Source organism: Dipodomys merriami, unplaced genomic scaffold (assembly GCF_024711535.1).
Source record: "Dipodomys merriami isolate MVZ:Mamm:240054 unplaced genomic scaffold, mDipMer1.0.p SCAF_106, whole genome shotgun sequence".
NCBI lineage: Eukaryota > Metazoa > Chordata > Mammalia > Rodentia > Heteromyidae > Dipodomys > Dipodomys merriami.
The window spans coordinates 3,916,251-3,937,443 of NW_027202338.1; the positions used below are offsets into that span (position 1 = coordinate 3,916,251).

General features: G+C 51.0%; 1 protein-coding gene across 1 annotated transcript; it reads left to right on the forward strand.

Annotated features, from left to right (window-relative positions):
• The first annotated feature begins 774 nt into the window (after positions 1-774).
• Positions 775-20,536, forward strand: LOC138814280 (SUMO-activating enzyme subunit 1). Its single transcript, XM_070003288.1, has 9 exons — positions 775-924; positions 1,563-1,674; positions 2,967-3,140; positions 5,175-5,317; positions 6,304-6,403; positions 9,571-9,676; positions 15,876-16,020; positions 18,948-19,017; positions 20,001-20,536. The coding sequence occupies exons 1-9, from the start codon at positions 827-829 to the stop codon at positions 20,091-20,093; spliced, it is 1,041 nt and encodes a 346-aa protein (XP_069859389.1). The 5' UTR covers positions 775-826; the 3' UTR covers positions 20,094-20,536.
• Positions 20,537-21,193: the final 657 nt, after the last annotated feature.

Sequence of the window (21,193 nt, forward strand, 5' to 3'; positions counted from 1 at the left end):
CACGGTTCAAAGCCAGCCTGGGCAGGAAAGTCCATGAGACTTTTATCTCCAATAAATCACCAGAAAACCGGATGTGGTGCTGTGGCTCAAGTGGTAGAGGGCTCGCCTTGAGCTGAAGAGCTGAGGGACAGCGCCCAGGCCCAGAGTTCAAGCCCCACAACTAACAACAACAATAAAAAGCAATTGAAAAAGTGTCTTACAGCCCCCCCCCCTTTTTTTTTTATTGGTGCCAGTCCTGGAGCCTGAACAATCAGGGTCTGGATGCTGTCCGGCAGTCTTTTTTTTTTTTTTTTTTGTCGGTCGGTTTTGTCAGATCTCAGCCTCCTGAGTAGCTAGGATTACAGGCGTGAGCCACCAGCACCCGGCTTTTTTTTTTCTTTTTTTCTGTACAGGGCTAGCACTCCAGTTTCACGGGTGTGAAAACCAATCTTTCTCCCAGAGAGAAACCTTCGATTTTATGTTTTCTTCAATAGCAACTCGTATCTACTGAAGCAAACAGGTCAATAAAATGGCCTCGCCCACTTTATTCAAACACCTTCCAGCCTAAATTCTTTCCTGAACGATCCAAACTCACAGAATTAAAAGCTAACTCGGTGTCCACGTGGGCCTGCGGTCAGAAGGCCGACGCTTTATTTTCTGCCCGCCTATTAGAGCCTTCCTCTGGTGATTGGCAGTCCACAGCCCGCCCTCGACACCACGTGATTCGCGGGCAAACCGCGCTGGACGCACTGCGCAGGCCCGTTCTCTCGCGCAGGCGCAAACTCCGCCCCGGCGCGCAGCCAGCGTCGGTTGTCGGCGCGCGGGCCGGAGAGCGGCAACCGGCGCCATGGTGGAGAAGGAGGAGGCTGGCGGCGGCATCAGTGAAGAGGAGGCGGCGCAGTATGACCGGCAGATCCGCCTGTGGGGATTGGAGGCCCAGAAAAGGTCGGGGCCGGTGGGGGCCTCAGGCGCCGCCGGGGTGTTGTGGGGGCCGAGCGGCGGACCGAGGCGATCTGGGCCCTGGGGGGGCGGGAAGGTCTGGCTTGGCTGGGAGGCGGGGTTTATGCGCCTAGCTCGGGTTCTGGGCTCGGGACTAACCGGGGTGTTTGTGGAAGAGTTGGGAGGCGGGGACATCGCGGGGCGGTGAGGGCTGGGTGGTTCTGAGGGCTCCGAGTCCCCTGAAAGGGGATGTGGGGGCGTCCTGAGAGAGCTGGAAGTGGGAGCTCGAGAATTGGGGCGTCCAGACGGGGCGGGGCGATGGGTGAGGGGGTTTAGGGGCGGGGACGAATGGGCTGGGCAAATTGGGGGGCGTGTTTCATTCATTCATGCGTGGGTGGGTGGAGGATGTGGATGTGGTTCATTCATTCATTCATGGTGGCTGGAGGCGTCGTAGTTCATTCATTCATAGGTGGTGGGGATTTTTTTTTTCTGTGCCGGATAGGTTGGAACTTGTCTTTTCCAGATTGAGAGGCCCTGATACTTGAGTGCATCCAATGGAAACCACACTTTCCCCCTCTTCTTTCGTTGTGGGATTCAGGAAGCTCATGTCCTGTGTGCTCAATCTGACAGTGTCTTTCCTACAGGCTGCGGACCTCCCGGGTGCTGGTGGTTGGAATGAAGGGACTGGGAGCCGAAATCGCCAAGAACCTCATCCTGGCTGGAGTGAAAGGGCTGACCATGCTGGACCACGAACTGGTGAGCTAATGTCACCTTATTACTGTCCCCTCAAACTCCCACCCCCTCCCCCTTGTGCAGGTTTTGTGCTGTGAGAAGAAGGTTAGCCTTAGTGAAACTAGTTTTGGAGACTCATTGCATCCCAAGTGGACCACTGTTACCAGCTCATATAACCTAAATGCCAGTCTGTGATGTGTAGTTAAAGACATTGCCTTGGAGGCTACCTGGGAGTACAGTGGAGAGTTTGCCTGTTGGTGCCTCAACACTACCTTGTAACTAATTGGCAAATGGAGAACTGCCTGGAGGTCTAGAGTGGTGTACCCTTTTGCACACAGTGATTCTGATTTTAGTCTGAGACAAACCTAAGACGGTTCACCTGGGTACAGGCTGTATTCACAACACTCTGGCTGAGGTAAGAGGATCACTGAAAGTTCTTTTTTTGGAGGGGCGGGGTGGTCAGTCGTGGGGCTCTTGAACTCTGGGCCTGAACACTGTCCATCAGCTCTTCAGCTCAAGGTGAGCACTTTACCACTTGAGCCACTGCACCACTTTTGGTTTTCTGAGTGGTTGATTGGAGATAAGTGTCTCACAGCCTTTCCTGTCCTGGCTGGCTTTGAAGTATCTTCAGATCTCAGCCTCCTAAGTAGCTAGGATTACAGGCGTGAGCCACTGGTGCCTGGCTTTGAAGTTTTTCTTTTAGATGAGGTTTAATTCTATTTAAATGGTTTGTTTTAAACATTCTTGTGTCTGATTTTTGCATTTTTCTGAACTGAAATCATTTGCAGACATATTTCCCTGAGTGCTTAGGCTAAGCCAAATTTACAAATGACCAGTTGCAAATTTCAAGTGGAAAAAGAAAGCCTGGCCTTTCTGTTTGGAGTGAATTTCCTTTTTGAACACAAGGGGGTGCTCTTTAGCTATAAGTGACCAGCTTTCTTTCTCAAGAAAGATGGCATTTCTTGCATTAGGAACTCACATACAATTTGATGATATTTTAGCTATCCTTCAAAGGAAGGTTTTGTTTGTTTTTTGTTTGTTTTTTGTTTTTTGGTCTGGTTGAGGGGCCTGAACTCTGGGCCTGGACGCTGTCCCTCAGCTCTTCAGCTCAAGGCTAGCGCTCTACCACTTGAGCCACAGCGCCACTTCTGGCTTTTTCCTTTTTGCTTATGTGGTGCTGAGGAATCGAACCCAGGGCCTCAGGCATGCAAGGCAAGCGCTCTACCACTGAGCCACCTTCCCAGCCTCGGTTTGTTATTTTTTTGAGGTTCATTTTCCAGAAGAACTCAATAAAAAAAAAATACATATATTTCTAGGTGTCTCCTGAAGATCCTGGCGCTCAGTTTCTGATTCGTACTGGCTCTGTTGGGCGAAATAGAGCCGAAGCATCTTTGGAGCGAGCTCAGAATCTTAACCCCATGGTGGACGTGAAAGTGGACACAGAGGACATAGAGAAGAAAACAGAGTCATTTTTCACTCAGTTTGATGCTGTAAGTTACTTTTTTTTTTTGGGGGGGGGGGGGAGTACACAGAGCCCTCACAGCACCCGTTCTGATATTTCCAGGAAGTTGCCAAGATCTGTTCTTTAGGTTTACCACTTTGCATGGAGTGTTGCTCTATGCAGAGGTCCAGTGCTAGGCCTATTGTGGCTGTTGGTGACTGCCGTCTGCTGAATTCTTTCCTTGACATATGTCTCCAGGTTTAGTGTTGTATCTCCCTTCCAGAATCTTTGCACATTACCGCAAGTGTTTTCTTCTGAAAATTTAACATGTTGTTGATAAATTTTGGCACCAGCGGCACTTATTGTTAGAAATATCAAAGTACAGCTTGTGTTTGGTCTTCAGAAGGAGCACACCTGATCTCGATCTGTCTCTTGTCTGGTGGTTTTTTAGTAGCCACTTACCATGGTAACGGGACAGAACTCCCACCATCCTCCAGACAAGAGGCATCTGCAGCCTCATTTGCTATAGCAGTTAAAGCTAAACTGAGTTTTGAAAGTCAGTGTCAAAGTGGTATTGATGACCTTTCACATGGAGTGAGTTCCCCGTACCCTGGAAAAACTCCCAAGTCCTGTGGCCACAGGGATTCTTCTTGTTTGGAAATGATAGACCCACTGCAGGAGAAGCCAGAGCTTGAGTTAGGGAGTTTGTTTTGTCTCGTCGTGTGTATGCATCTGTTCGAAAATGGGCTGGGAACAATGGATCCACCTGTGCATTTGTCCCTTTTTCTTTCTTATCCATGGCAACTACATTTGGTTTATTCTAGCTAGTGTTCATCAACTTGGAGCTGTAGAGAGCAGATTTAAGCCAATTGATTATATATTACCCATATTGTAGGTGAAGATGACTGCCTATTTCCCACTGCTAAGATAATTTCTGCCTTGGTTCTCTTTCCCCCCTCCTTGGGTGGCTATATCCTATGAAATCCTTAAGGAATAAATTTCTCAATGGTATTGCAGTGTCCAGACTGATAAGATACCAGCAGAGCAGGTATCAACTGGAAATGCTCTTTAAATAGTTAAGAAGTTGTCTGTTAACTGATCCCACAAAGCTTCTCCCAAAATGTTACTGCCATGTGCTGTGGAACTGGCCATTTCCAGTGCCTCAACTTCCTCAAGCACCATCTGGAGGTCTCAGGAGACTCTTGAGTGAGCCACTGCTCCACTGTGGCAGAAAGAACCAACCAAAGGCCCATGGCTCACACATGTCATCCTAGCTACTCAAGAGGCTGAGATCTGAGAATAACAGTTGGAAGCTACCCCTGGCAGGAAAGTCTAAGAGACTCTTATCTCCAATAAATAACTCAGAAAAAGCTGGAAATGGCTGTGGCTAACCACTAACCTTGAGCACAAAGAGGCTCAGGGACAGAGCCCAGGCTCAAAGTTTACCAGGACCATCAAAAAGAAAGAGAGAGAACCAACTGAAGGCCACTTGGCCCATGATCTTTTCTCTAGTCCTTAAATTTGGGGAAATAATGACAGTGGGATTTGTCTTACAGGCCTAACAAAAGGAAGGGAAAGGCTGATTGCTGTAAACTTGGTTTCTGAGCAATTAGAAATGAATAGGTTTAATAGTTCCAGGAAAGCTTGCTAAGTTATCCCTGCCTTTTTTTTTTCACAGAAGCCCTAAGGGTGGATTGTGTGGAGTTGAGAGACTGGGTGGTAGCTTTCTCTTTCTAATGAAGCACTTTTTTTTTTTTTTTTAAGGTGTTAGGAAGTGACCTCAGGGGCTGGGAAGGTAGCTTAGTGGTAGTGCTTGCCTTGCATGCATGAGACCCTGGGTTCAATTCCTTAGTACCACATTAGCAGAAAAAGCCAGAAGTGGTGCTGTGGCTCAAAGTGATAGAGTGCTTGCCTTGAGCTTAAGAGCTGAGGGACAGCGCCCAGGCCCAGAGTTCAGGCACCACGAAAGAAGAGAAACTGACCTCAGTTGACAGTGTTGCCCACAGTTTGCCCCTAGCTGATCCCAGGGCCTAGTCAGACCTGAGGGTGGTGACTTCGCCGAGCCTGTGTCTTCCTTCTGCAGGTGTGCCTGACTGGTTGCTCAAGGGATGTCATCATTAATGTTGACCAGATCTGCCACAAAAACAGCATCAAGTTCTTCACCGGAGATGTCTTTGGCTATCATGGTTACACATTTGCCAATCTCGGAGAGCATGAGTTTGTTGAGTAAGCATTGGGAGAAAGGGTTGTAACAATTTTTATTCACTAGTAGGAACAGCCGTCTAAAGGGGGAAAGAGTAGTTTGTTGTAGCATGTAGACTATTCTGAAGACAAGGCATGGCTGAGTGCAATAGTTTGTGTGTTCCAAACTATGGATGTGACCCCTGCCCCCCAAATGATGGTCTCATATAAAGTAAACAGCATGCTAGACAGTTGGTATGGGTCAGTCTGCGCTTTGGGTGTTGTGCCCACAGTTTCAGCCTGGATGTCAGGGGCATGCTTGTTCCCTCGACACTGTTCTCCAGCTTGTAGTTGGGTCTGTGCAGGCTGAGAGAGAGCCAGTACTGTGAATGTGGGGTAACTGCAGGTGACTTCAGCTCTGGGGTCCACAGATAGTTCTCAGGAGCACCCAGTCCCTTCTTCCTCGTTTAGGACCTTGAGGCTGTGATTCTTTCATGATGGGACCTACAGTGCTGTGAATTTGGAGCTGCTGGATGAAAGGTGGCAGGTAGCACAGATGTAAACCTAGTTGATAGAGACAGGCCCAGTGTGGGTGGAGCTTGGCATCAAAGCCCCTGGGGAGGATCTGACATTTATTGCCTGTAAGGCTGAGATGGGGAAGAGCCCTATGGTGTGGACTCCCTCCCTTGAGTGCTGGTGCCTTAAGGAGCTGCTTGCACAACATGAACTATGTCAAGCTGGATCTCCAAGCAGAAAGGGTGGGATCAGATCTGCTGCTTTCATGATTTCATGCTACCTGTTTTGTGTATAGAGAGCTCCTATGTGCTAGGCAGTGCACCAACTCTTGGTATTGCAAAGTGGCTAACTTGTCACATAATCCATTGACAGAGATGAGATTTGAATCCAGATTTCCCTGACACGAAAGCTTTTGCTCTTACCACCTTATTTGTGTGTTTGGGGGGGGGGGTGAGCACATTTTAATACTAATAACATAACTCATAAGTAGAACTTCCTCTCCTCATATCCCCTAGGGAGAAAACCAAAGTTGCCAAAGTTAGCCAAGGAGTGGAAGATGGGCCTGACACCAAAAAGGCAAAAGTCGACTCATCTGAGACAACAATGGTGAAAAAGGTAACTGTGAGTCACAGCCACTGAGGGTCCCAGCCCAACTCCTGGGGCCTTGTGGGGCCAATGACGCTTACCTACCCTGCGCCTCCTGTCCCACGGTTATACCAACAGCCTGTTGCTGTAAGGAATGTGGGCCAAGGCTCCAAATTTGAAAGGGAGATTCTGTATGCTTGTGTAGTCTTTCAGCACTGGAAGCTTGGCAGTAGACTTGGAATGCTGTGTGATTGGTGTTAGGTTTTTAAAAAGGTAGCCGAGTAAGAACAGCACACACGTGGTATTCAGGTAAGGGGTAGGTTTATTTGTTACGGCTGGCACCAGGCCATCTTGGTCCTCCACGCAGTGGGGAAAGGCCTGGGAAAGAGAGAGAGCTGGGGAAAAGAGCTAAGAGAAAGCTAGAAAAGAGAAGAGCTAGAAAAGAGCAGAGAGAGGGCATCTGGGCCTGGGCTAGGCCTTATCTAGGGTATGGGTGGAGAAAGGTGTGGCCACATCAAATTCAGATGTGACCTCAGTGGATGCAGATGTGACCTCTTCCCCGTGTCCCAGTTGCCTAGGTAACGCAGGTACTGGGTGGAAACTTTGCTGCGAGGAGGGTGGAGTCTGCTCCGCCATCCAGGAGCGTACCTTACAATTGGTACAGTGGAGACCACAGAGAATTTAACCTGTTTGGCTTGTTCGCTGTATAGACCAGTAGCTTCGACCTCTAGTGTATGGACTTAGTATTAGAAAGACTACTCTTCAGCAAAAAGCTATTATCTTGATATGTTTTTTTTTTTTTTTTTGGTCTTTTATGGGGCTTGAACTCAGGGCCTGGGTGCTGTCCCTGAGTTGTTTTGTTTTGTTTTGTTTTTGCTCAAGGCTAACACTCTACCACTTTGAGCCATAGTGCCATTTCCTGTTTTCTAGTGCTTAATTGGAGATGAGTCTCATGAACTTTGAATTGTGATCCTTAGATCTCAGCCTCCTGAGTAGCTAGGATTACAGACAGTAGCCACCAGAGCCTGCCTCCTTTGGAATTGCTATTTTGCTTTGACTTTTTCTTCTCTCCCCTTTCCCTCCTTTCCCTCCTTCCTTTTCCTTCCCTTCCCTTCCCTTCCCTTCCTTTCCCTCCCTCCCTCCCTCCCTCCCTCTCTCCCTGTTCCTTTCCCTCTCCTCCCTCCCTCTCTCCCTCTCCCTCTCCCTCAGCCAAGCATTATCTGACTGTCTGTGCTGCTTTGGTATGGGAGGAGGAGTTAAGCTGGGAGGAGCATGGAAGCAGCTTTGTGTGGACTGTCAGTTTATAAATCACTGTTACTGGAGTGACACTTGGCCTGGGTGTGAAGGATTTTCTGGTTTAGGAGCCTTCCTTTCCTAGTGGAGGCGTGTCTTTCGCATTCAAATGGGCTGGGTTAGCAGGTCACAGCTGGAAGTTTCCCTGGAGTCTGTGCTACTGTTTTGGGAGTCACTTTCTGTCACTATGAGGAGAATGTGGGCAGCCCCAGTGGCCTTGACTTCCCATTCCTCAGGGCTCTGCAGGCCTGGGCTTTGTGTGCCTCTTCCTATATCGGGACAATTTGAAGGTATCAAAATATTGCCCAGCTGACTTCGTTGCCTTGTTGGTCAGCTGTTCCACTTGAATGCAGAGCTGGGATTCCAACCCAGATCTGAGAGCCCAGGAGGCATGTGGGGCGCCCCTCCTCCCAGTCCCTAGATTCCAGGCCTTGTCAGATACCTTGCTCTCAACTCAGCCCTTCTGCCTGGATCTAGTAGAGTCACTGATTGGTTTGTACTCCCAGGTTGGGGGTGGAAGGGGGGCAGCTACTTCCTGTTTCCTGTGAACAGTTTCTGGTTAGAGTTCCCTTCCCCTCCCCCTTTTTCCTAAGTTCAGTCAGATGATATAAAGTTACTTCTGCTTCAAGGTACACTGTGTGCTCCTAAGTTAGAAACTTTACAAAACAGAGGAAAAAAAAAACCTGTGGTTTTCACACCATCTAAGTAGGTATCTGGCCTGGCCCAGAGCTACAGGATCAGTTTGTCTGCTGCCCTTGGTGCCCAGGAGAAGTCATGAGACGGACAGCATTGGGTTTGATTGTCCTCCCAGCCTGGCACAAACATGAAGCAGAACAATCAGGTGGTGGCCAGAGAATCTCTGAGGGAGTTTTTCAGTGCATCCTGTACCTAGTATTCATGACAGGTTTAGGGCAAAGACCTGCTGACTTTTCTCACCCTAAAACAGCCCACTGTGTGTAAGACCCTGTGTGTTAGGGGCAAGGAAGCACAGTTGGTCCTGCTATCTCAAACTGGAGAGGCATGGTCTCCCCAGCCTCCAGCTGTCAAGGAAGGACTTGATGGCCAAAAGGATAGGCACAGGCTCACCCAGGAACATGGGTGATGTGAGGTTTTGTAAGGGTGATGGGATCAATATGGGAAAGTGGGGATCATTCTGGAAAAGTTCTAGCAAACTTTCTACCCAGGCTGGCCTTCCAGATCCTCCAGGTCTCAGCCTCCTGAGTTAGCTACGAGTACAGATGTGAGCCACCAGTGCTTGTTGGCTTTGAACTCACAGCCTTGTGCTTCCTGGGCAAACAGTTCTGCTTGGTCCATTTGTCCAACCTTTGTGCTTCCAGCTGTTTTTCAGGTTATTTTCCCATTTCTTGCCCAAGGCAGACCTTGGACTGAAATCCTTCCTGTACCTCTCAAGTAGCTACAATTAACAGGATTCAATACTATACCTACTTATTAAAAGAGGAGGTCTCATTCTTTTTCCTTTTTCTTTTTTTTTTTTGGCTCTCAGTTGGCTCTCAACTATGATCTTGATCTCTGTTTTCTGGGTGAGTGTGATTGCAGACCTGAGCTATCATGCTTATGTTCTTGAATATCTTTAGATATAGGTTCTGCTTCTCACTGTTGCAAGGATTTCTGGAGTGTAATGCAGCCATAGTTAGACGAGACAGGGGAAGAGAAGCTGGTGTTCAGGAACTTGGTTTTTCCTTCATGCAGGGAGTGTGTCCCCATCACCCAGTCTCCAGTACCCAGAGGAGTGGAGGAGACTCACTTGAACAAGCACTTGCTTATGTTTCAGTGGGCACTCTTTCTTTCACTGATCAGTAAACCATAATGACATAGAAGAGCTCTCTTGCCTTGTGACTTAAAGCCAGTGTTTATCCTGAAATACTTGTGTCTTTTTCCAACAGAAGGTGGTTTTCTGTCCCATCAAAGAGGCCCTGGAGGTGGACTGGAGCAGTGAGAAGGCCCAGGCTGCCCTGAAGCGCACCGCCACCGATTACTTCCTCCTGCAAGGTGAGGGCCAAAGCCACACTCTGTGCTGGGCCTTGGACTGCAGTATGCACACGTGGCTGTACAGTGCTGATGATTGTGCACTCACTTCCCTGACTGTAAAAGTTCTCTTAGCTCCTTCTCAGTGTGCGCGCTGAGGGAAGCAGAGCAAGTTAAAACATGGTTGAGCTCTAGTTTCTGGTGACCTTGTTAATCTGTTGAAATAATTGGCTCCCCCAAAATGGAACTTGAGATGACAGGTTCCCAAGTCTAGCATCTTTTCCTTCCTTTGCCTCCCAGAGTTCTTCCTTTGTGTTGGACCCAGTGAGGGAAAGCTTCCCTGTGAAGGAACTACCTGGATGTGGCCCCTGTTATTTGAGAAGTAATTGCTCTGGGTGTGTAGGTCAGTTTAGCTTGCTGGCCTGGCATGGATGGGCCTGGTCCATAATAATAATAATTTGTTTTGTTTCAAACACTGAGTGCTTACCGCAGGCGTGATATGTAGATATACTGCTTTCTCATTCTGCCAGCCAGGAGGCAGACAGAGAGATTGAAGACTGCTCCTGATCTCCTAGCACATAGGTGGGAAACGCCTATTGGTTGGTGAGCAACAGTTAAGAGCACCTTTCTGGGCTGGGAAGGTGGCTCAGTGGTAGAGCGCTTGCCTTGCCTGCCTGAGGCCCTGGGTTCGATTCCTCAGCACCACATAAGCAAAAAGAAAAAAGGCGGAAGTGGCGCTGGGGCTCAAATGGTAGAGCACTAGCCTTGAGCTGAAGAGCTGAGAGACAGCGCCCAGACCCAGAGTTCAGGCCCCACGACCGGACCCCCCCCCCAAAAAAAAAAAGAGCACCTTTCTATGATTGAGGAGTTTGTGATGATCACACGCTTCCCTGCCCAGTGCAAGGCCCTGAGGTCAGTCCTCACCAAAAGCAAAGCAGAACACTGTATTTATTGTAAAAATACCCAGAGAAAGCACTTTTTTTTTTTGGCCTAGTTTCTTCATGGTACACACAGTATATGTAGCACATATTTGCACAGGCTGCTGGGATCCCTGAGCCCGCTGTCTACACTCCTGTGTCCTCTCTAAGGCCTGGGAAGGTGTCCACATGACAGCTCTTTCTCAGGGAGATGTATCCTGCAGAGTTTGTCTTGAATAGTGCTCATCTGATCTTCCAGTTGCATTTGGACAGCTTCCTCTTGTTTCCCTAGGGCTGAGTTGAGCTGCATCTTCCTTCTCCTCCCTGCCTCTTCCCTTCCTCAGTTTCCTCCTTTGCTTCCCATGAATCTTTCAGGACTGGAGCCACTGCCCCTAGGCCGGGACACATTGTTGCCATGTGGTGGAGGAAAAGTTATGGATACATTTCTGGTTTCTTTATTTTCGGGGGTGCTTGTACTAAGCTTGAACTCAGGACCTGGGTGCTGCCTCTTAGCTTTTTTTTTTTTTTTTGCTCATAGCTGGCACTCTACCACTTGAACCATAGCTCCTCCATCAAACAGCTTAGAAGAGATAAGGAGTCTCATGGACTTTGCTGTCTAGACTGGCTTCGAACCACAATCCTCAGATCTCAGCCTTCTGAGTAGCTAGGATTGCAGGTGTGAGCCACTGACACCCAGCCTCCCCCAGACTTTTGATCCCATGTCTTCTGGCACTGGCCTGCACCCCACCCCCACAGATGTTTCTTGCTGCCTCATTCATAATTCTACTTGCAATGAAGCAGCTATGTGCATGTGTGTCTTCACCACGTTTGTGTGTGGAGTGTTTTTCCAGTTTACATAACAAGATGGTGGCCGGACTGAGTACTTCCTGCTGCATTTTTCCACTATCTTTCAGGTTACCCTGGCCATCTGTGACAAAACGGCTTCATCTTTTTATTATTTTTTTGTAACATGTTGGAAAAACATGAAGAGTGAGCTGGTTTCCTGTGGCAAAACATTGACTTTGATTTGTTCTTTTTGAGGTTACTGTGAGTTTATCATAACAGGATTGCTAAAAATAGTGGGTCTGGTATGGAAACAGCGCTCACGGAGCAGCATGAGCAAGACCACGAAGCTTCAGTCCAGGCCAGGGAGAGCTTGCGCGCGTGGCCTGTCTCAACGTGAGGATGTTTATCACGGTCCTCAGCAGCCTTATCTTCCAGGCTTTTCTCTGATGAATGATGGAAAAGTACTAGGGCACAGAATTGAAGAATTGAGCATAGAATTGAAGCTGGAAAGTTATGTGGGAGACCCTGCAAGCGCCTGCGTAGGCTGTCAGGAGAGCCTCATAGGAGACATAGGAAAAGCCATGAGATCCCGGTGGTCTCTCTGTGGGTATGTCAGAATTCCTCCATCATAGCCCTCAGACCAACTGATATGCAGGCTCCTGAGCTGAGCGTGGACTTCCCTGGAGAGGCATAAAGTCTGGCACATGGGAAGGGTGGCAGCATTGTCCTGCAGGAGCAACAGTGGCCCACCCCCGCTAGATAAGACACAGCTGCCAGCGGCAGGAACCCTTCTGTGGTGCCAGCTTCCCCCGTCACCTCACCCATCTGTCAGAAACTGAGGAGCTTGGGGGAAAAGAATGATGTAGCAGGGTGTTGTGGTACATGCCTGTAATCCCAGTGTCCAGGAGGATTCCAAGTTTGAGGCCAGTCTTAAGGTACATAGCAGAATGTTTGGGGGTGGGGGCAGTGAGGAGAGAGAAGGGAAAAAGAAGGAGTTGGAGGGAGGAAGGAAGGGAGGGAAACTGGCTAGAGCAGCTCAAGGCTACAATTCTAGCTATTCTGGAGGCTGAGATCAGAACCTGTCCTGAAGCAGAGCCTCAGTTTACTAGTTGTGTTTTTTGTTTTTTGTTTTTGGGTCTGGTTGTGGGGCCTGAACTCTGGGCCTGAGCGCTATCCCTCAGCTCTTCAGCTCAAGGCTAGCGCTCTACCACTTGTCACAGCACCACTTCCGGCTTTTTTTTCCTCTTTGCTTATGTGGTGCTGAGGAATCGAACCCAGGGCCTCAGGCATGCAAGGCAAGCGCTCTACCACTGAGCCAACTTCCCAGCCCACTTAGTTGTGTTTTTATGTAAACATGCATTTAGTGCTTCAAATGGTGATAGTGCGGGATAGGAGTGAAAGGAAGACACTGCACTAGCTGGGTTTTCACTGGACCCAGGTGAAAAAGAGCAAAGTATAGATTAGTGTGGAGCCATAGTTCTGGTTTTCATACTGGTGGGAACTTCATGTGAATCCTGGCTTTGAGCAAATATGTAAGCATAATTTTTATTGACAGGAAAGGATTTGAATGTGGCTTCACAGATGCTAGGCAGACTGTACTCCTTGAGCCAGGCCTTCAGCTGGTTTGGATTATCGGACCTGCCACATAACTGGGATTACAAGCATGCCACCACTGCCTGGTTTATTTGTTGAGATTGGTTTCACTAACTTGCCTGGGCTGGCCTTAACCCCAGATCCTCTTCCTCTGTGCCTCCTAAGTAGCTGGTACTACAGGAATGAGCCACCACACCCAAGTCTTATTTTAGCATTTGTAAACCTTTGCCAAGCAAGCGATGCGTAGGCACCCCCACTTTTTGGACAGACCATTTGTTCTCCAACGAGGATATTGTTGGTGTTCAACAATGACGAATCCTATGGAAGGGGGGAAGACAGCCACGGGGAAATGGTCTCCGATAATGGGGTGGCAGCTGAACACAATTTGCTGCTGTCATGACCACAGATGTTTAAAAATAATTTTGTAGGGAGGGGGAAAAAAAAAACAGTGGTTGGTGTTTGTGTGTAGCCCTGGCTTATCAGCAGCAGACAAGGCAGAGCCCAGGGTCGATTAGAAAGGAGGCACTGGCAGAAGCTCTACCTTGAGAAGCAGACAGCAGTTACCCACTCGGCCCCTTAATCTCCAAAACAGGCCGGCGCCAGGGCTCCCTTGTGTACTGGGGTTCATGGCAACCAGGCACATCAGTACTGGTATGGTCGCGTGAAATCTCCCTGACCCCTACATGAGTGTTCTCCCTCCCACATGCCAGGCAGCCTTTCCGCTGGCCACACTGCAATGCCATCCTCACTGTTTGTGTCTCTGAACTGAACAGGAAGCCTGGGATAGGCCCTCTCTTGTTGTCCTTCTGCAGAAGGGAAACTGAGGCCCACAAGATGAGCACACAAGAATGGGCCACATTGTCTACAACCTGCCTGGTGTTTTCTTCCAGGCGGCACCCCCTCCCCCTCCCCAGCATCTGCCCCGGGCCCCAAGGCCAGCTGCAGCCCTTGCTGAAAGCCTCACATCTTCTCTTTGACTGTCAGACAACAGTCACGGGGATGTCCTGTGCCATGTTCCGGGGCAAGTGTGGTTGGCAGAGCACAGCAGATGCCCAGAGCCCAGGTCATGTGCCACTCAAGTGCTGGACTGGAGAAAAGACCCTCTTTCCCCGCCGCTTGTGGCAGACAGGGCGGTGTGTGTGCCGGCCTCTGTCCCAGCAGCCCTGTGACACTGGCGGACACAAGGCCCTGCGCGACGGGTCTGCGTGTGATCTGCCTCTGCGTGGCCCACACTGTTCACACTTGGTGTCCTGTCAGACACTGACATTTTAGTTAGCTAGTTCAGAGTCCCGTGTGCTGTTGTAATTGGTGAGCTCCGAGGGGCAGGGGGAGGGCCATTTGGAGTGATTTTTAATTTTTGTTTTTTTAGAAACTCCCCTCATGGAAGATCAGGACAGAGGGGAAGCGTGCAGTCCTGTCAGGAGTGTAGTGATTGTGACTTCGTTGTTTTGATTATTAAAATCCTGGACGGATGTGTGCGGTGATGCAGCAATTTCACTAAAACCGCATGAGCTACGATCACAGCCTTTGGTTGTTTGGGGTCTGTCTGAGTTTGCCATGCCGCCTCTCAGCTGCATCCCCGCAATATTTGAGAGCAGAAAGTTTCTAAAAAGGAAAAAAGGGGTGGTGGTGCATGCCGGTCATCTCTGTGTTTCAGTGGCCAAGCAGGAAGGTGGTGACTTCCAGCCTAATGAGACTCCATCTTAAAGTTTGAGCAGACAGCAGCCCGCATCTCCTGCAGAGTGTGCGGTCCCCAGGACTTGAGCAGCTCAAGTTAATTAAAAGGTTCAGATGAAGTTAATCAAGTTGGGAAGGGAACTCGCACAGTGTTTGGACACGGTCGGATGAGTCACATTTAGCAGACAGCTCCCTTTCCCCGAGTGTTTGATCTCACCGAACGAACGGTTGATGTCTGCACACTGCTGGGGCAGGGCTCCTCAGCAATGCAGCCGACAGCCAGAGCGTGTGTGTGTGTGTGTGTGTGTGTGTGTGTGTGTGTGTGTGTGTGTGTGTGTGTGTGTGTGTGTGTGTGTGTGTGTGTGTGTGTGTGTGTGTGTGTGTGTGTGTGTGTGTGTGTGTGTATGTCTGTCCATGTCCATGCTCCTCAGCAATGCAGCCGACAGCCAGAGCGTGTGTGTGTGTGTGTGTGTGTGTGTGTGTGTGTGTGTGTGTGTGTGTGTGTGTGCATGTCTGTCCATGTCCATGCCTGCACGCATGCGTGTGCGTGCAGCAGAACACAAAAGAGGAAGATGGAATGAGCAAGAACTTCATCTGGGGCTAGGGTCAGACCTGAGGCTGCTGTCCTAGAACATGGCTTCTTCACCCACTCACTCCCCACCCCCTGCCCCCATCCCACCGTGCTAACTAGAGTGCTGACTTCAAAAGAGTGAGAAGCCTTCCTTGCTGCAAATAAGGCCCAACTTCTGGCCACTCTCCAGTGGTCCTGGGAGCCTTCCAGATGTTGTCAGCGAAGCCTGTGGACGGTGCCAGCCTGCCAGCTCTGTGTGTGTATGTGTGTGTGTGTGAGAGAGAGAGAGAGAGAGAGAGAGCTGCCCCAGAATCTTGCCAGTACAAACTGGGGGCAGAAGTCAAGGCTCACACCAATGTGATCACCCATCATGCTGTGATGGCTGGAATGTAGAAGGGTCCACAGGGCACATTCTGGAAGAACCACACATGCCTGTGCTGGAAGTCCCACCTGACTTCCAGCAGGGCCCCCATTCCACCATCACTGTCACCCCTGTCATGGGGGATTTGCTCTGTAGCCATCTGGTTGCCTTGGTGCTGGCCGTGTTGGACAGTGGAAAGGTGTGCTGCTTTCGCTTGGCCTGTGTTTCAACAATGGACTCCTTCCTTTAGCACAGATTTCTTAGTGCACACCTGGAAGCATTCATTAAGAGAACCTTTACACCCCTTTCTCCCCTCAGTTCTTCTAAAGTTCCGCACAGATAAAGGAAGAGACCCTGGTTCCAGTACCTGCAGGGAGGATTCCGAGCTGCTGCTCCAGATCCGCAACGACGTGCTCGACTCCCTGGGCGTCCATCCTGACCTGCTGCCCGATGACTTTGTCAGGTGGGTGCTTAGTGCTCCTCAGAACTTAGCCTGGATTCATGAATGTGGCTCACTGTGCCCCACTTTCAGAGGTCACAAGACCCAAAGTCATGAGGGCTCCTGTGTGTCTCATTCCTCCCGCACCCGCACTTTACCCACCCTCCACTGTTGTAGTGATATGTACCCATTAGGGAGGTGGCCAGGTATGGTAGATACGCCTGTAATCCAGCCCTCGGAAGACAGAGGGCCGAGAGTGAAGGCAGATTGTCTGGGATATACAGAGACCCTGTAGAAAAGAACAGGGAAGAGGGAAAGGAAGGAGGTGGTTTTCATAAAAGTACTTGGTTCTTGGGGCTGGGAATATGGCTTAGTGGTAGAGTGCTTGCCTAGCATGCACGAAGCCCTGAGTGCGATTCCTCAGTATCATATACACAGAAAAAGCCTGAAGTGGCGCTGTGACTCAAGTGGTAGAGTGCTATACTTGGTTCTCGTGGCTTGGAAGCGGGCATTAGGAGCTGTTACTGAAGCTATTCTCTGCCTTTCTCTCATATTCTCTTTGGGTCGTTCCCCTCTGCTGTGGTTGTGGGGAGCCGTGTGGCTTATAGAGCCACTTGCCTGCTCCCAAACGTGTCTTATTGGGAGTTCCAAGGTTGCCCAGTGCTGCATGTGTCCATCGTCTGGCCCCCAGGATGTGGAGACCCAGGAATTGCCACTTGTACCCTATGGTTGGCTTGTTTGCCCCTCCCTCCTCCAGCAGACATCCAGGCTGCAGTGTCCTCTGCCCTGTGCTGCAGTCAGCTTCAGTTGGGTGAGGTCACGTGCCCATGGTTTAGTAGTAGTTGCCTAGGGTGCCCATGCCACCCCGTGACCCCCAGCAGAGGGCAGCCACAGCCCCTTCCTTCTGTGTCCTTTCTCCCTCACCCCAGAGTCTCGCGTCGGCTCTCCCCTGCCAGCCCTGTCCATTCTCATCCTGTGACAAACCCACCATGCACCCCTCGCCTTGTGCCACGTCCCTACCCATCCCAGGGACCACTGTCTTCCAACCACCTTCAGTGCCACAAACCAAAAACCTCTCGTCCATAAGGTAATTACAGTATCAGTGTCACCGTGCGGTTTCAGGCTGGTGGCGCTCGGTCTCGGGTGGGGTCCAGCTCGTCTTAAGTTGGTGGGTCGCACTCATGGCCCAGGAAGGATGGCTGAGAGAGCCACCACCCAGCCACCAAGGCCAGTGGTGGCCACAGCTGCCCAGTGTCCTGTTGCCACTGGACCTAGACACCCCCCTTTCTTCCCCCTCTCTTCCCCCTCCCCATGTCCGTGGCTGGCTGGCCCAGAGCGCAGGTGCTCCTCTATTGCCTGCTAAGTAAGAGGTGTTGAGTGACTCTCAAGTCTCTGGAGCCAGGCTTCGAGATGAGCTGAGATGGGCCAGGGACGTAGGCACAGAAATGAGCCACCGCCTGGCAGCTGAGCTACCCTCGCACAGGCCCCAGCCGCCCTAGCGCCGCTGCCACCCAGACTGTGCACAAGTTTCTCCTTCCCTCATCTCCCGGGGGCCTGCCGTGCTCTTCCCTGGCCACCCACTTGTTCTCTTCACAAACACAATCAGGAAGCTTTATTGCTTTTCTGATGAGGAAGGTAACACACCCGGGTCCACCGTGTGAGAAGGTGCCGGGCTCAGCCTCGGTGGATGGGCTGCTCGAGGGTGGGAGGGGGCTCAAGCATTATTTCTGTGTAGTGGGCTCAGCAGCCCGTTTCTCCAGCCTCTTGCCTTGTGTTACTGCACTTAGCTTACTAGACTGCTTTATCACCTGTCGTGCTTAGGAAACATTCATCATTTGCATATACAATATATGTACAATATGTGTCCAATATAATCCACGTATTTATTGTGGCAAGATAGACATAATAAAATGAACATTCTCCACCTGCTGTGGCAGTTGGAATGGCTCTAGCCTGGTGGCCAGCATGTTGCCTGTGTGTACAGATGTGGCAATCCCACATTGGCGCAAGCCTTGGGCAGGGGAGGAGAGGTTCTGGACCCCTGTGCCACGCTGCATGGTCCAGGTGCCCTGTGCCTTGCCCCCCACCAATGTTGTAGACCAAACCAAGTGGTTGTTGGTACTCAGGCTGTACCTTTCGTTGTTGTGTTGTTTTTGGTTCAGGTCCTAGGGCTTGAACTCAGGGCTTGGGAGCTGTCCCTGAGCTTTGTTTTTTTGTTCAAGGCTCACATTCTACCACTTGAGCTACAACTCCCATTTCCGGCATTTTGCTGATTAATTGGGGATAAGAGTGTCACAGACAGACTTTCCTGCCATGGGCCTAGGACCTCAGCCTCCTGAGTCGCTAGGATGAGTGGCGAGTCACCACTCTGGCTCAGGCTATTCATTGGTGGTGCTGTCTAGAAGGAGTGTGCGCTGGGGTGGGATCGGAGGTGGTTGAGAAATTCAGGGGGAAGCTGACTGGGGTGGTCCTGTGTGGGTTCCCTCTGTGGACAAGCCCTTAGGGTTGAAGTCAGGACTGACCCTGGGGGGTGGGGGGTGGGCATGGGTCTTTGGCTGGGTGAGCTGGAGGGCTGGGTAACAGTAGCAGCTTGAGTTTGTTCTCTAGTTTGTGCTTGGTGTGGCCCTGGGTTGTAAGGGCTTTGTTTTGCCTGCTCCCTGGCATTGTCTGCAAACAGCATACCGAGCGCAGCGCCCTAGCTGCGGAGAGAATTAGGAGAATGTGCCCAGCCGCTGGACCTCTGCCACCTGCCACCTTATTATTAGGAAGCACAGATGGAGAGCTCCCACAACGTAAGAGGGACAAACAAAGTGTGCAAAAGTGTCCCTGCCACCCACTGGGGCGCTCTCCAGGTCAGGGCTTAGCCTCGCTGTCTCTATAGTTCTTCCTGAGGGAGGGAGGGGAAGGGGCTGAGTCCTCATCACCCCAGTACTGCCGTCCCATCTCTCTAGGTACTGCTTCTCTGAGATGGCCCCGGTGTGTGCGGTAGTTGGAGGGATCTTGGCACAAGAGATCGTGAAGGTAAAGTGTCCTGTGGGGGCAGATTGGTGCCAGTGTGTGCGTGTGTGTGCGTGTGTGTGTGTGTGTGTGTGCGTGCGTGCGTGCGTGCATGGGGGGGGGGCGTTTAATTGGAGATGAGCCATGACTGTTCCTACCCAGGCTGGCTTCGAAATATGATCCTCGGTTCTCAACCTCCTGAGGATCTTTTAAGATTCTTGTGGTGGGATCTCCCTGTGTAGCCCCAGCCTGGCCTCAAATCCGCCATCCTCCTCAACCGCCTAAGTGCTGGGGTCCCCAGGCAGGGATGCTGAAATCTCGGTCTGAGTGAGCAGTGGAGGGTGGTGGGCAGGTGGCCTCGACCCACTGCACAGGGGCTTCTGTGCATCCCCTCCTTCCTACTGGCGGACAGCTGTGGACCAGTGTCTTGTTTCTGTTTACCGGGCAGCCAGAGTACTGCACATTCCTGCTGCTGCATCTCCTCCTACCCGCCCTGCCCCTCGCTCACCCCGTGCCCTGCTCTCATCCCGCCACACCCCTGCTTAGCATTGCTTCCCTGCAGCCAGCTGGCAGGAGCAGTGGTGGCCTCAGCTGACCACCTACGTAAAGTAAACCGGAGAAGGCGGGCAGCTGTGCAAAGTCCCCTCCCTCAGGTCCACAGCACCGAGTCTGCTATACCAGGCAGAACCCATGCTGAAAGATGGCTCAAAGGCTTCAGGAAGTAGTGGGGGGGGGGGGGGGCAATCCCATAGGAGAGTGCTGGCCAGGCCCTAGGTACAATTCCTGTGCTTTTCTTTTCCATTGAGGTGTCTTGAGGCTCTGTCCGCCTGAGATCCACTTTGTGCGTGGACAGAGGGATATTGAGAGGCTTAGCATTGGCCCCCCAACATTGCCCAGTGGTCTCTGGGCCCAGCTGAGATACATACACACAGCCCCTTGCGCTATTCAGTTTCTGTAGCTCTTAGAAGGTGCTTGAGCTGAGTGGTACTTTGTCTTTCTCTTCACAGGCCCTGTCTCAGAGGGACCCACCACACAACAACTTCTTCTTCTTTGATGGTATGAAGGGCAGTGGGGTTGTGGAGTGCCTGGGCCCCAAGTAAGCCCAAGCCTGCCACCTGCCACCATCTGTTGATGTCCTTTACCCGGGAGGGTGGCAGAGCCCTGCTCCACTCCAGCTTCCCTGCAAGGAGCAGCCTGCCTCCTGACTTCTCAGCGCTGTTTCTCAGCTGAGCCCACAGGAGGGGTGTGACTTCAGGTGGGGACTGGGCCCAGACTCAAGGGAGCCCTAGTTGGAACCCCAGCTCCTCCAGAGCATCATCAAGTGCCCCTGCCTGCAGTGTTGGGGAAGTCTTGTTCTGATTCTTGGCGGGTACGGTGCCCTCCTCCGCCAACCCTGTCCTTGGCGCGTGGCCCTGCAGGCCTTTGCCGATGCTGTACCCGTCCACCGGGCAGGGAGCCCCACGGCTCTTCTGTGTTACAGCTATTTTCTACATTTTCTTCATTTGTTTCGTGAGAAATGATAATAAAGTTACTTGCTTTAGAATTTGGTTTCCTCTACTTGTGAAACTTCCAGATCAGAAGAAAAGTCAGGGGAAGATGCCATCCTTACTCGGAGGCCGAACCTGTAGGGGCTTCTGTTACATCTTTTTTTTTTTTTTTTTTTGTATTTGTTTTTCTGCTTATATTGTGCTGAGGAATCGAACCCAGGGCTTCATGCACGGCCACCTTCCCAGCCCTTTCTGTTACATCTTGTCATTGGCAAGAATGAGGACAAACCTGGAGCCAGGGGAATAGGCCCAGCGTGGTGGAGTCTGGGTATAAGCCAGCAAGGATCCTGCTGGAAAAGCGCTGCCATCAGTAGGGAACCCTGGTCCCCACCAGGAGGAGGGCGGACATCCCTGGCCCTTGGCCCGCCGCTGCCCTGGGTGGGTTGGGCCTGTTGGGCCTGTCTGCAGTGCTCCCCTTCCAGGCACGTTACTGCAGTCCTGGCACCATCGGGGTCAGCGGTTTCATTGCCCCATGCCAGGTCCCAGGGTCTTTGAAAATTGGAGCTAATTACAGCTTTGTCTTTGCAATGTGCAGCCTTGGTCACGAGGGGGCGTAGGTGGGCCTGAACTTGGACAACGAAATAGGAAAATTTTGACACTTCCCAACTTTTCCACCCTCTGCCTCCCTAAGGATGAGGACAGAGATTAAGTTA